Source organism: Schistocerca gregaria, chromosome X (genome assembly GCF_023897955.1).
Source record: "Schistocerca gregaria isolate iqSchGreg1 chromosome X, iqSchGreg1.2, whole genome shotgun sequence".
Taxonomy (NCBI): Eukaryota; Metazoa; Arthropoda; class Insecta; order Orthoptera; family Acrididae; genus Schistocerca; species Schistocerca gregaria.
The window spans coordinates 640687602-640703302 of NC_064931.1; the positions used below are offsets into that span (position 1 = coordinate 640687602).

Genomic DNA, 15701 nt, shown 5'->3' on the forward strand with positions numbered 1-15701 from the left:
AGGAGTTATCAAATATCTTGAATGACTGTAAATGAAGTTTATAGAAAACATGAAACAGCCCCTATAGATTTCATGTATATAGACACTCATCAGATAGGGAAAACTGAGAATCGATGGGAGTGAGGAGGTCTAGAAGACGTAGTGATTACACCAGAGGAAAGTAGTGGGATAAGGACTGCGTCACCCCAGTCTCCATTGCTGCCAAATTTATTCAAGATGGCGGCCATTTATGTGGCAAAGTTGCAGTGACATCATGGCTGAAGTCCAAATTTTGGTGGGAAAATAGGTCAACTGGGCTACTTTCACTAACATAAGTGCCGTACCTTCTTCCTCTCCCCCCTTCCCTGCCCTGTCCCCTCCTCTCCCCTCCCCCATCTGGAAATTGGTGGGAAAAGGATTCAGTTAATGCCGGACTGCCAAACTGGATGGATGTAAATCTTTATTTTGTATGCATTGCTCCCCTCCCCTCCCCAACACGAAATTGGCGGGAAAATGACTCAGTCTGCTTGGCTGCCACATAGGATGGACATAAGTCTTTATTTTGTATTCACTGTTTATTTAAACAATTTGAGTTGTCATGGGCAGTAGCTCCAACAAGTGTGTTCACCACTACATCTGGAGTCCAACTGACTTAGTTCACAACACCACCAACAGAGGACGCTGTGGGCCATTCCTTCCCCCCTCCAATGACGTAATTCAAAAAATGGTTCAAAATGCTCTGAGCACTATGGGACTTAACGTCTGAGGTCATCAGTCCCCTAGAACTTAGAACTACTTAAACCTACCTAACCTAAGGACGTCACATACATCCATGCCCGAGGCAGGATTCGAAGATGCGACTGTAGCGGTCACGCGGTTCCAGACTGTAGTGCCTAGAACCGCTTGGCCAAACCGGCCGGCGACGTAATTCAAGATGTCGGTCTGGGGAAAATGGCAGGAAAAGGACTCAGGCTGTGTGTAGCTGCTGGACTGGGAGAACAGACATAATTGTTTACTGTGTTCAGTGGTTGAGATGTCTGTGCTGGAGAAGGAGGAGTATAATAGCTGTAACCATACGTCTGAGGACTGTGTCGATAGCAATGATATTTGATGAAGACAAATACATTTCATGAAATAATGAATATGCAGCAAGATAGGGTTAAGTTACACTTTACAACTCATACTGTAACTGTAGATCATTCTATAGAAGTCCAGTGAATCTCCCAAAGCATAAGAGGCAAGACGTTCATCCCAGAGTCTCTGCATCCACTGGAAGAGAGGCTGCATGCTGTGCTCCCTGCCGCAAGAGTGTGCATGACAGTTTCTGGCATGGCCACTTTGTAAGTGCAGTTGCAGCTGCCTACTTACTAACGTGTTGGAAATATCTGCAGCCTTTCTCCTTTCCATCCCCAGCGCATGGATACCGTTGGTCATTGAACACGAATTGCCTTGGGAGCTATTACGTCTGATGTTGCGAAATATTGTCACATACATGACTTCAAGATGTCACAGGAAGTAAGTGCATATGTTGTGGCTGTCTTTAATTCAAAATCATCCTGGGTGTGTATTGTGGGAGCAGCAGCAACATAATTTACACCATGCAATGTCTAGTTTTCTGTGACAGCCAATGAATCGAAACGTGTTAATGTCAGTTTAAAACCTGACATAGACCTCAAAATCATGGTTGAAAAAAAAGGCGGTATGTAGGGTGACGTACAGAGCTATAGTAATATATTGCTTGGACATGTTGCCTCAGAAAAAACAATGTGTTAAACAACAACACAGGAACCCTTTCTTGTGACTTATAGTCTGTGGGATTTGGTCCTCCAACAGTACAGGCGATGAAACTTTACACTGGTCTGTGTAGGTGACTGTATATTTAATAAGATCGCCACATATGCTCGATTCTAGTATGCAGACACTATTTGTCTTCGATATATACACCAGAAGATAGAGACACGGTAATATATTATCCAGTTCTGTACAGGATAACGTTAGTGGAGTTTTTTTTTATAGTTCGTAGTTGTTTATTCTGTGTTGGATGGTACAAAATGATGATGGTAGAGAGAATGTTTGGGTGACAAGCGTAAATGCACCCTGAGGGATGCAGATAGCCCTCAGACTGCTGTGCCTATATGTTGTGTGGAGATGCATTACAATGCAGTAGCAAAATCCCCGTCCTTCTCCCAGTTCTCGTACTGTCTTTCTCTACTACTACGTTGTGTTGCAGGAGGAAGCTTCGTTCTGTTGATGGCCCTACACATTGTACTGCAGCGTAGTCGGACTCCTGCTCAGTTTCGACATAAACTGGAACGATCACATGCACAAAGCTGCGGGGATGGCGGGGCAGAGACTAAGGAACAGTTAAAAGATGTATAGAGACTGTCTAAAACCACGTTGGAGTTTTACTGTAGCAGATAAGTTCAGAAAAGGTGACTCGTTTAGAGATACGAAAGTGCCATGAACATGATTCACTAGTGGCTGTAATCATTAATGGATATCTCCATAGGATCCAACCCATGTATGTGGTTGAATGGAGAGACTTGATTTCAAATTGTAGACAGCATTTCTACTAGATAGCGTCACAAATGGTTCAAATGGCTCTGAGAACTATGGGACTTCACACCTGAGATCATCAGTCCCCTGGACTTAGACCTACTTAAACGCACCTAACCTAAGGACATCACATACATCCATGTCCGAGGCAGGTTTAGCAGCAGCGCGGTTCCGGACTGGAGCGCCTGGAACCGCTGGCCACAGCGGCCGCAAAGCGTAACGCTATAGATCTGAAAAAACAGTGTGTATTTCTTACGACATAAATCTACCATTGCAATTTTTTTAAAGTGATTCGTTGCGTGGCACACCATCTACTGTATGTGATCATTCGGAATCAACCATCGTCTATAACCTAGTGGATATATCACAGAACCTCTGAAACGGTATTGGGATAAAATGTGTTACAAATGCTGGAGAAATATCTAGTGGTGACACGAGGGAGCTGCAAGTACCGGCTTCATACCACATTCCTTAGCCGAATCATTCTCTAAGTTCGGTGATTTTATTACGAGCCTACACTGCCGGCGACGTACAATTGCACTTTCGGTCTGTTAATATACATCCCGTGACAACCGTCTACGTTCAATGTCGTTGTGTCTGTGTGAAAAACCACTTCATTAGGAAGCAATACCATATCTCGATTTTATAAAGCTTGTATAGTTTTTAACACAGATATTGTTAGTGATACGTGTGTGTGCCTATAGAACCAAGACCGGTTGTGACAGTGACATAGTCGTTGCGATTGCGTTTTTAGCTTATGGTGGCTTGGAAGACGATTATGCCTCTTGTTCTAAGACACACCGGCACCACTCGCAAGAAAAACCAATGATTATGTCGATCCATCGCAGATTTTCGCTCCGTTTGGTGTCACCAGAATTCAGTTATTGGCGAAGTATTACACTTAGTAGTGAATATATGATAGATTCACTGTGATCAGTGAGCTTATAAAGTACGTCTGTGTTCCGACATGTGCAAAGTTAATGGCTTTGTCCTGTCATAAGGAGGGTATGGATTTGCATTGGAAATTGCGGTAGCAGTAAGGGGAATGAAAGATTTTTTATGTGGAAAATTATGTCCAGTCATAAGAATGCTACAGATTTTGATATTACCAGAGCTTCCGTCGACAGGAGGGGGGTATTTCCGATGCTTTGCTCACTTGCAAATGTCGTCAAATTGAGGCTGCAATCATAGTATTTAATTGTAAGTACAGTGACAAAATGTATGTGACTGGTTTCGTAGGACGATTCTGCCTAGCGAACTAATACTCAGTATGGATGTGTGTTTGAGCTGGAAGATTATTCCCTCTCATGTAAGTTGTCCGGTTGACTGCTTCTACACATATCCCGTCTTTATTCGATCGAGAGAACATCGATTGTGGTGTGTGTTGTGTGCATCTAGAGGGTAAGACACATGTGGAAAAGACGTTTTGCGGTTCTCTAGACATGAGAAGCCCCTTAGTTGACTTTGTAAAGTACAACGATGATTTGAACTCTGCAGACCTGAGTGGCCGTACGGTTCTAGGCGCTGCAGTCTGGAGCCGAGCGACCGTTACGGTCGCAGGTTCGAATCCTGCCTCGGGCATGGATGTGTGTGATCTCCTTAGGTTAGTTAGGTTTAATTAGTTCTAAGTTCTAGGCGACTAATGACATCAGAAGTTAAGTCGCATAGTGGTCAGAGCCATTTGAACCATTTGATTTGAACTCTGTTATATCATTTACATTGGTATTCATTAAAAACATGAGTGGAACTACCAGTTTCCTCTGTTTTTTATAGTTTTTACGTAAACATATTAGCGGACGAGATAAGCTTGTAGTTACTCAGTGGCTTGCAGCATGTTTCACCTTGCTGCATATAGCTAAGGTTTCGGATTTCTAGAGACATAATTTCCGCACTTTATCTTCGGAATTATACTGTCCAAGCAATCGCTACCAAACTGTTATGTGGCTGATGTAGAGAAGTATTGTGTAAATGATATGATATTCTGGCAATCCATGTGAAAATGCATATGTTCTTGTCATCCCAGAGTATGGGGACGGCTGTAGAAACCATGGCAGCTAGCAAGTAGATTGGGACCATGAACAGTACCGCCTTTGTTCCGAATTGAACCAGCCCAGCTTTTGTACACCAGTTTGGAGAGTGATTGCGGTCTGCTGAGGGCACTCTGATTGCGCGTTGGAGCAATGTGTGCGGGGATTGGTCGAGGTGGATGACCTTCCGACCTCACAGGAAATATCTAGCGCAGTGAGCACTATACAGGGTGGTCCATTGACAGTGACCGGGTCAAATATCTCACGAAATAAGCATCAAACGAAAAAACTACAAAAAACGATACTCGTCTAGGTTGAAGAGGGAAACCCGATGGTGCTATAGTAGGCCCGCTAGATGGCGCTGCCATAGGTCAGACGGATATCAACTGCGTTTTTTTAAAAATAAGAACCCCCTTTATTATTACATATTCGTGTAATACGTAAAGAAATATGAATGTTTTAGTTGGACCACTTTTTTCGCTTTGTGATAGATGGCGCTGTAATTGTCACAAACGTATAAGTACGTCGTATCACGTAACATTCCGTCAGTGCGGACGGTATTTGCTTCGTGTTACATTACCCGTGTTAAAAGGGACCGTTTACCAATTGCGGAAAAGGTCTATATCGTGTTGATGTATGGCTATTGTGATCAAAATGCCCAACAGGCGTGTGCTATGTATACTGCTCGGTATCCTGGACGACATCATCCAAGTGTCCGGACCGTTCGCCGGATAGTTACGTTATTTAAGGAAACAGGAACTGTTCAGCGACATGTGAAACGTCAACCACGACCTGCAACAAATGATGATGCCCAAGTAGGTGTTTTAGCTGCTGTCGCGGCTAATCAGCACATTAGTAGCAGACAAATTGCCCGAGAATCGTGAATCTCAAAAACGTCGGTGTTGAGAATACTACATCAACATCGATTGCACCCGTACCATATTTCTATGCACCAGGAATTGCATGGAGACGGCTTTGAACGTCGTGCACAGTTATGCCACTGGGCACAAGAGAAATTACGGGACGATGACAGATTTTTTGCACGTGTTCTATTTAGCGACGAAGCGTCATTCACCAACAGCGATAACGTAAACCAGCATAATACGCACAATTGGGAAACGGAAAATCCATGATGGTTGCGACAAGTGGAAAATCAGCGACCTTAGCGGGTTAATGTATGGTGCGCCATTATAGGAAGAAGCATAATTGACCCCCATTTTATCGATGGCAATCTAAATGGTGCAATGTATGCTGATTTCCTACGTAATGTTCTACCGGTGTTACTACAAGATTTTTCATGCATGACAGAATGGCGATGTACTTCCAACATGATGGATGTCCGACACATAGCTCGCATGCGGTTGAAGCGGTGTTTAACAGCATATTTCATGACAGGATATTTGCTATCGTGATCCACCGACAATGCCTGACAACAAGCGTCAGCGTATTGTCTATGCATGTGCGAACATTACGGAAGGCAAACTACTCGCTGTTGAGAGGAATGTCGTTACACGTACTGCCAAATACATTGAGGTTGACGGACATCATTTTGAGCATTTATTGGATTAATATGGTATTTACAGGTAATCACGCTGTAACAGCATGCGTTCTCAGAAATGACAAGTTCACAAAGGTACGTGTATCACATTGGAACAACCGAAATAAAATGTTCAAACGTACCTACGTTCTGTATTTTAATTTAAAAAACCTACCTGTTACCAACTGTTCGTCTAAAATTGTGAGCCATATGTTTGTGACTACTACAGCGCCATCTATCACAAAGCGAAAATAGTGGTCCAACTAAAACATTCATATTTCTTTACATACTACACGAATATGTAATAAAAAATGGGGGTTCCTATTTAAAAAACGCAGTTGATATCCGTTTGACCTATGGCAGCGCCATCTAGCAAGCCAACCATAGCGCCATCTGGTTTCCCCCTTCAAGCTAGACAAGTTTCGATCTTTGTAGGTTTTTCGTTTGACGCTAATTTTGTGACATATTTGGCCGGGTCACGATCAATGGACCACCCTGTATATGGTTCATGCACTTTTGTTTCTTTTGGTATCTGCCTGTCTTTGCAGTATATGTAAGAGAGTCTGGTGTTCGACAGGTATTCCCAGGATGCAGAAGTGATGATTTTGTATTGTGCAGGATACAAATAGTGTTTACTACACTCCTGGAAATGGAAAAAAGAACACATTGACACCGGTGTGTCAGACCCACCATACTTGCTCCGGACACTGCGAGAGGGCTGTACAAGCAATGATCATACGCACGGTACAGTGGACACCCCAGGAACCGCGGTGTTGGTCGTCGAATGGCGCTAGCTGCGCAGCATTTGTGCACCGCCGCCGTCAGTGTCAGCCAGTTTGCCGTGGCATACGGAGCTCCATCGCAGTCTTTAACACTGGTAGCATGCCGCGACAGCGTGGACGTGAACCGTATGTGCAGTTGACGGACTTTGAGCGAGGGCGTATGGTGGGCATGCGGGAGGCCGGGTGGACGTACCGCCAAATTGCTCAACACGTGCGGCGTGAGGTCTCCACAGTACATCGATGTTATCGCCAGTGGTCGGCGGAAGGTGCACGTGCCCGTCGACCTGGGACCGGACCGCAGCGACGCACGGATGCACGCCAAGACCGTAGGATCCTACGCAGTGCCGTAGGGGACCGCACCGACACTTCCCAGCAAATTAGGGTCACTGTTGATCCTAGGGTATCGGCGAGGACCATTCGCAACCGTCTCCATGAAGCTGGGCTACGGTCCCGCACACCGTTAGGCCGACTTCAGCTCACGCCCCAACATCGTGTAGCCCGCCTCCAGTGGTGTCGCGACAGGCGTGAATGGAGGGACGAATGGAGACGTGTCGTCTTCAGCGATGAGAGTCGCTTCTGCCTTGGTGCCAATGATGGTCGTATGCGTGTTTGGCGCCGTGCAGGTGAGCGCCACAATCAGGACTGCATACGACCGAGGCACACAGGGCCAACACCCGGCATCATGGTGTGGGGAGCGATCTCCTACACTGGCCGTACACCTCTGGTGATCGTCGAGGGGACACTGAATAGTGCACAGTACATCCAAACCGTCATCGAACCCATCGTTCTACCATTCCTAGACCGGCAAGGGAACTTGCTGTTCCAACAGGACAATGCACGTCCGCATGTATCCCGTGCCACCCAACGTGCTCTAGAAGGTGTAAGTCAACTACCCTGGCCAGCAAGATCTCCGGATCTGTCCCCCATTGAGCATGTTTGGGACTGGATGAAGCGTCGTCTCACGCGGTCTGCACATCCAGCACGAACGCTGGTCCAACTGAGGCGCCAGGTGGAAATGGCATGGCAAGCCGTTCCACAGGACTACATCCAGCATCTCTACGATCGTCTCCATGGGAGAATAGCAGCCTGCATTGCTGCGAAAGGTGGATATACACTGTACTAGTGCCGACATTGTGCATGCTCTGTTGCCTGTGTCTATGTGCCTGTGGTTCTGTCAGTGTGATCATGTGATGTATCTGACCCCAGGAATGTATCAAAAAAGTTTCCCCTTCCTGGGACAATGAATTCACGGTGTTCTTATTTCAGTTTCCAGGAGTATACATTGATATGGTATGTGGTGATATAGCCCAGGTGGACATCCGTTTCATTCTGAGAAATTAAAGCTTTCCTCGACAATAGCAGAGCAGTATAGTTCACGAAGTGTCTTTGGCGATAGTTTCTCTATTTCATGATCTGTAGACCACTATTGCAGGGTTTAATTGTCAGTGCATTATGACTTCTGTATGTTTTTCTTCGATCTGTACAAAATAGTTTTGCTGCTGAAAGTCTCGTAATTTGCCATCTGCAGAAAAAATGGCGGACCGTGCTCCCACACCGGAAGCAGCAGAAGTTTGGCAGGTAAATTCAGTTAGACCCAATCAGAATGCTCCATTCACAAGACATTCTTCGTGCAGGGCATAGGGACCTCTACAGACAGGGTAAAGGTAGCTATGGAAAGTTCTGTGATGTCTGAGAGTAACATCATGTCTTCTTTGTTTGGTGTTGAGAGACACAGCCAAGCAGAACATCAACATCCCTTTTCCACCACTGTGCCTTTAGACCAGCAGCTGTAGGACATCGAAAATTCCAGCCATTTTTTCTCATCTGTAGGACAGCGCTTTCAATTCTGTTTGTGTAATTGTTCTAATTTTCCCACCTGTGCTTAGATACCAGCCTTTGTTTAGACACCAGTGTGTGCTTCTAGAAGTGGGAAAAAAGCGTCCCTGACTCTAGCAGCAGCAAATATAAAACTAAGCTCACACACCGTTTCTGAAATGTGAAATTTTTCTGTCTCTCTGGCAGTGCCTTGAAACAATCAGCTTAAACTTGAAATGTGGTAAACGTCCTGTTCAAAGTTACAGAGATATCCACTTCGACTTCCAAACATTGTAGGTTTTGGTGTGTAAAATCAGATATTGCAGCTGATATTGGTTTTGGGATCTGTTTTCCACAAAAGTGTGTGAAGTGTCTCTGGGAGGATTCGCAAGTGTGTCACGATCTTTTTAAAGCCCATGTTCGAGTGTGCAGTGGTGGTATTCATCAGAATAAAACGTGTAATTGTATAAATAGTCTCGTGTCACCTGCAAAGCTCTCTCTCTCTCTCTCTCTCTCTCTCTCTCTCTCTCTCTCTCTCTCTCTGTGCAGTGGTGCATTTAGTTCCTGTGACATCTTGACATCTTCAAGTCACGTATGTGACAATATTCCACAACACCAGATGTAATAACTCTCCAAGCAGTTCGTTTTCAATGACCAACAGTATCTGTGCACTGGGTATGGAAAGGAGGAGGAAGGCTGCAGGTATTTCCAACACGTCAGTAAGTATTCAGCTGCAACTGCACTTACATCGTGGCTGTGCTATAAACTGGTGTGGAGACTCTTGGTGCAGGGAACATGGTATGCAGCCTCTCTTCCAGTGGATGCAGAGACTCTGTGGTGAACGTCTATCCTCTTGTGCTTTGGGAGATTGGCCTTTCATCGAATGATCTATAGTTACAGCACACACATTTATCAGTATGTGTGGCAAAGTGTAACTTAGCCCCAACTGCTGCATTCATTATTCCATGAAGCGTATTTGTCTTCACCAAATAACATTGCTATTGACAGTCCTCAGATGCGTGGTTACAGCTAATATACTCCTCCTTCTCCAGCACAGACATCTCATCCACTGAACACAGTAAACAATTTGTCTGTTCTCCTAGTCCAGCAGCTAGACACAGACTGAGTCCTTTTCCCGCCATATTTCCCAGACCGCCATCTTGGATTACGTCACAGGAGGGGGAGGGAAGGGTCGACAGCGCCCTCTGTTGGCAGTGTTGTAAACTAAGTCAGTTGGACTCTCGACATTATAGTGAACACATTTGATTGAGCTGCTGCCCATGACAACTCAAAATGTTTAAATAAACAATGCATGCAGTATAAAGACCTACATCCATCATATCTGGCAGCCCAATGCCGACCATTTCCTTTCCCCACCAATTTCTAGATGGCGAGGGAGAAGGTGGGAAAAGGGAGGGAGAAGGGGAGAGGGATCGGTTAGTGGACGTAGGCCGACTGACCTATTTTCCCTTCAAACTTTGAACTCCCCACCATGATGTCACTGCGACATTGCCACATCTATGGCCGCCATCTTTGGATCCGCCATCTTGAATAAATCTGGCAACAATGTAGTGTGGTGTGACGCTGCCCTTGTTCCACTACTCCTTTACTGTGAGATTCTTGGTGGGAAGCACAGTGTTGGAGGTCACATATAGTTAAAACGGCTGTCACTCAGTTCCCCTCAGGTCACTCGGTCAATGCAGTAGACAATAGTCCTTTGTATTCTATCAGCACCTACCTCGAATCGTCTTTTGTTTTCCCCACGCTAATGTGAAAAGTACATGCCTTATATATTGTTCAGATAACAGACACAGGTAGTTAATTTCTGATTTTGCTCTATTTGTCATGGTGTTTCATCAATTCACAACAAATACATTTTTTGCACGTTTTTTAATAAAGTATCAATAAGTTCGCCTGCAGTACGTCATTTTTGTCATGCACTAACCAGTGCATTTCAGGGGCTGGCTATAAGCTCTCAAAATCTGTTTCTGTAGTTTGTCGTACACATTTTTCTATGAATGGAAATTCATAACTTATAAAATATGGTGAAGAGTGATTCTCGCAGCGTATTTCTCTGAGTTTTTTCCCCTTAAATAATATGTCTCGATAACACATCAAATTTTCTTCTGAAAGAGGTGATAGTTTCATATGTAGGAGGAACAGGAACGTTGTCTGGTCGACCTAAAGGATAAATGATTCTAAATACTGTTTCAACTGAAGCAAAATAAGATAAATGGACTCCTTCAGACCTACAATTCCTGCCCTGTTAAAAATAGGTGCAGTTTATCATCATGCTCACATTAGATAATTTATAAATGAGAAGCGAAATATGACTGATATTTGAACCTATATGTTGCAGTAAGCAAAGCACCATTTTTTTTACTGTAAACAAATATGCAGTTCAGTTTTTTTTTTTTTTTTTTTTTTTTTTTTTTTTTTTTTTTTGCAGCTCTTTCTACTACACTATCTGACGTGCGGTGGGATAAAAGGTTTCTTTGGTGTTACACAAGCTTCTAAAGAAAGAGGCAGATGTTTTAAAACTTTGAAGGTCTGTAAAAAAGGAACATTTACTGCATACTGGACCTTTAAAACACAGGACAGTTTATCAAACTTGCAATACCTTGAATGAATGAAATGTCACAGCCTTACATAATAGTCTGACATTTTAGTGCCATAACGAATTACACAAGTCCTTTCAAAGGCTGCAATAAAACACTGAAATAATGTGACCATTATTAAATGACCTGTTCAACAGGAAGTTCTGAAAATTAGATGGAAGTATGTGACGGAGATTACTCGTTCTCTCTCATCAATGTATAGCATTTTACTCCACTTTTAAACCAAATAACATTTAAGCGATAGAGATTTTATCTAGCATTAATTTTTAGTGAAATGTCTGAGCGGAGCGAAAACATGACTCCCTATAAATTACACATTGGATTCTAGTCTGAATTTTTGTAGCCAAACGAAGACTGGTAAATAGACAAATAGTATATCAAACCGACCAGCTTGAGGTCCAGTTCGGCAATAAAATATTTAATAGCTTGAAAGTAATTAGGATAATTAAGACGCACCTGAGTAGTGATTTGAAGGAAATTACAATATTCACGAGCAGCTGCTGCGTGGTATGTAAATGAAGTGCCAAACAGATCATATCTTCAAGGCCTATCTACTATATTTTGTGCATGAAAACTTGCACCAGTATGCTAGTTCATTTTTAAAATGTCTACCTTCGAATCAAGTACTAAATTTCGGACATTCCGAGAACAGCAGACATTAGGAAGACAAATGACGTCTGAAGAAGTTTATCTTTTCAAGGCCTAACTGTTTTGCGTATAGAAAGTTACATTGACATGATACCTAACTTTCAAAATGGTTTCCTTCGAATCGAGCATTAAATTTCGGACACTGCTAGAACAGAAGACGCTAGGAAGGTAAATTAGATGTCAATAAGATCATGCTTTCTAAACAAAACCTGAAAATAGAAAAAATTTAAAAGTCGGTCAAATGTTCTGTGAACTTGTTTGTCTAAAAGTAAGAAATAAAAAGAGATTAGAGAAGGCTGCTCGAAATCATATAACGGAAATGAGGTGCCTCAAATAGTCCTCTAACCTGTTTTATTTCTTACTTCAAAAAAGATTTGCCCGATTTTTTCAATTTATTGTTGAGGTGTTTTTGCAACATTATAATCGATAAATGACGCATTAAAATTTCCTGAGGCCCTGCTGTTGTTGTTTCACCGCCCTTATGCGCCAGCTATAGGTAAAGACGGAAAGAATTTATTCACTGGCGTTATGCTGTTTTCGAAGTTGGAGAAGTTCCATAGCTGGGGGAAGCATATTAGTTTCGAAGTACAACTTTCATTTGATATATGTCTTCGAGTGAGCGTACCATTTCGTGAAGGGCTTTTCAGAGTTGTCGAGGACTTTGACCCAGGGCTTGGACCAGGTTACGCAGCGGCCCACCTCCGACCAGAACTCCTCCGGTTCTTCGAGCGATCTCCGAAACGCCTCCGTGTATTTCTTGCTGACGTGGATGTGCTGCTTTGGCGTCGCATCTGTAACAGAAGTTGTTTCACTCACTTCCTTTGCAAAACCAGAAAGAGACAGGAATTTTATTGATGCCTATGAATGCCTGTATCATTACATTCCTCTTCTTTTTCACAGAATAGTTTCAGTTTTTAATATGTAAATGTTGTAGTTCGTATGTGTGATTTGTCTTAGTCAAAAGGACCGAAACACTTGAAAGACACGCTAAATTGTAAAAGAATTTCAACTGTAGCACTACATATTTCAGTAAACTCTAGTATTTCTGCGATTTTTTTCTACTTTATTGATAGGAATAGCAACTAGATTAAAATCCAAAAAATTACGTTTCGATACACAGTATTCATGCAGATGTAATACCACTTAAAAAATGAGAGCAAACACCTCCTGAAGAGTACTCAGCTTAGCTAAACAGTGGTACGGCAATTTTTCCACATTTTATTCTACAAAAGAGGTAGGATTTCTTTTTCTTTTGAAGCACAGAATTAGAGAATACCGCAGTTTGTAATGTTATGAGGTGGAAGGCACTACGAATGAAACAGACTACGGGAAAAGTTATACGAATAGTGCGTCACATTTTAACTTCTATCTGTGTAACAAATTTACATAAATAATAATGGGAAGAAATACGTTTGTACTAGTTTAGCCGAATCGTATTTTGAAAATTATAAATATGTGTCGATCCGTAAATTCTTTCTTCTATAAATACAAATTACTTTCAAATTCGAGTTAGCTTTATTTACTTATAATAACTACGGGGCAGGGTTCAAGTCACCATACGCCAGCCGGCCGGAGTGACCGTGCGGTTCTAGGCGCTACAGTCTGGAGCCGAGCGACCGCTCCGGTCGCAGGTTCGAATCCTGCCTCGGGCATGGATGTGTGTGATGTCCGTAGGTTAGTTAGGTTTAATTAGTTCTAAGTTCTAGGCGACTGATGACCTTAGAAGTTAAGTCGCATAGTGCTCAGAGCCATTTGAACCATTTTTGAACCATGCGCCATTAACATTTAGGTTATCCGTGATTTTCATAAATCACTTGAGGTAAATGCCAGTATGAGTCTTTGAAAAGGAAACTGCCAACTTTTGTCCTTATTCTTACAGAGTTCCAGCTCTTGCTCCGTCTCTACTGACATCGTCGTCAACGGGACATTAAATCCTAACGTTCTTTTCTCTCTTAAGATGTTCTACTAGCTTTGAAGAGTCTACATGTCATATTTCTTGAGTAGGTCACACACAGTCATCCATTTACCCGCCCAGGTGAGCGATTAGATTAAGAACCTGCCGGCAGGTAAAACGTTATCCTCGACAATCATTCGTCCACACATACAGTAATTTTTGTGTATGCCACCTGGAAGTTCAGTATGGACTTTAATGGCTTTGTTATATATTAATTACATGGCAGATGGAGTTAGGTATTATTTGAGGTTGAGAATTTGACAGACGATTAAGCTGGCACAAAAAAGACAATTAACTTAGAGAAGTGAAAATTGCACAAGTCACCAGATATATATATATATATATATATATATATATATATATATATATATATATATATATATATATAAAGTATTAGCCCATGACTACACGATTAATAAGTAACAGCAAGTAGCACTCACGTCATAAAACACGTGAAAGTAACACTGGTGGAGATAGAAGTGAAGCAAAAATAATTGTATAACAAATGATAGTCTTAGCTTCACTGGCATGGTTTTGGCAAACTGTCGTTTGTCAGTGAATGATACTGCTTAGAAAGCGTTTGTACGGCCTATACTGAAACTCTGCTCAAGTATGTACAAACCGATTTATGCTAAACTAACAGAGGAAACTGAATATTTACAAAGAAGAGCAACGTGATTGGTCTCAGTTTTGTTTGTTAGACGAGTTTTTGCAACAGAAATCTTGAAAAATCTGAATTCAGAGATACATGCAAAAAGACGTCTTGAAAATTCTGGAAGTCAGTTTTCCTGACAAGTATTCGTCAGCTCCCTACTCATTGCTCCATTTGGCACATGAAGATAAAACCGAGATAAAAGCTTGAACATAAGGATATAAGCAAGTAATTAGTCTTCTCACACTCCAGCGGTGAAAAGAACGGAAGGTACCTTTAATATAGGCCAAATACGCAACAGATCCGAGTTACAAGAACTGTTAAATAAAAACACTTGTCACTATACGATAGCAACGGGCAACTAAGCTAAAAGCGGGAACAAATCTGAACCCTCATTCGTCAGAAAAACAGATTACACATTCAAAACATAGTCTTTTACGGTAAACCATGGCAGAAAAGGTACATCGAAAGGACCAAACGCATTAGAAATGAGATTGACTTTTACTATCAAACAACACACAAGTCGTGCAAAATTTGTTGGTCTTAAACTGGTTCAGGATTTCCAACGAGCACGGGCTACGAACATGCGAGGAAAAAAAAGAAAAGAAAAAATCTGGATCTAAGTTGGAAGTAACCAAACTCATTAAACACATATCCATTTTTGTTCTATACGATGCTTTGACAAATATTATACTAGATACAGCTAAAAATAGTGCAAAAGCGAAGAGGAGAAAACAAAACATAATTTCAGGAGATAGGAAAAAGTTGATGAAGAAGGGCAAAAGTAGATGATAACAGAAGTTATATAGAATTAACTGAATAAAACAAAACTACTCCGAAATAATTAATAACAGATGTCATAAAGGATACTGTTGATGATTAGGAAGACAATCGAGAAGAACCGAAGTGTGAAGAATCGAAAGATACACTCTTGCTGGTTAGACATCTTACCACATTTCAGAAAGTCAGATGGAAGACTGCATCAAAGGAGTCTAAAAATTTCTTCAAAAATCTATGTACTGTGTGAGGGAGTTCTGCAAGGTAATGCCTCCGAATTTTTCATGTGGAAACACTTAAAGCTTTTTAAATAAAACAAACTTTATTAACAGCCTACCTCTTTATTTTTAATGTAT

General features: G+C 42.2%; 1 protein-coding gene across 1 annotated transcript in view; it reads right to left on the reverse strand.

The window, feature by feature from the left end:
* Positions 1–15701, reverse strand: part of LOC126298220 (acyl-CoA synthetase short-chain family member 3, mitochondrial) — a 335348-nt gene that overhangs the window by 179759 nt on the left and 139888 nt on the right. Inside the window, exon 2 of the mRNA XM_049989525.1 lies at positions 12588–12753. Coding sequence (XP_049845482.1) covers positions 12588–12753 — 166 coding nt within the window. The remainder of the gene's footprint in view (positions 1–12587; positions 12754–15701) is intronic.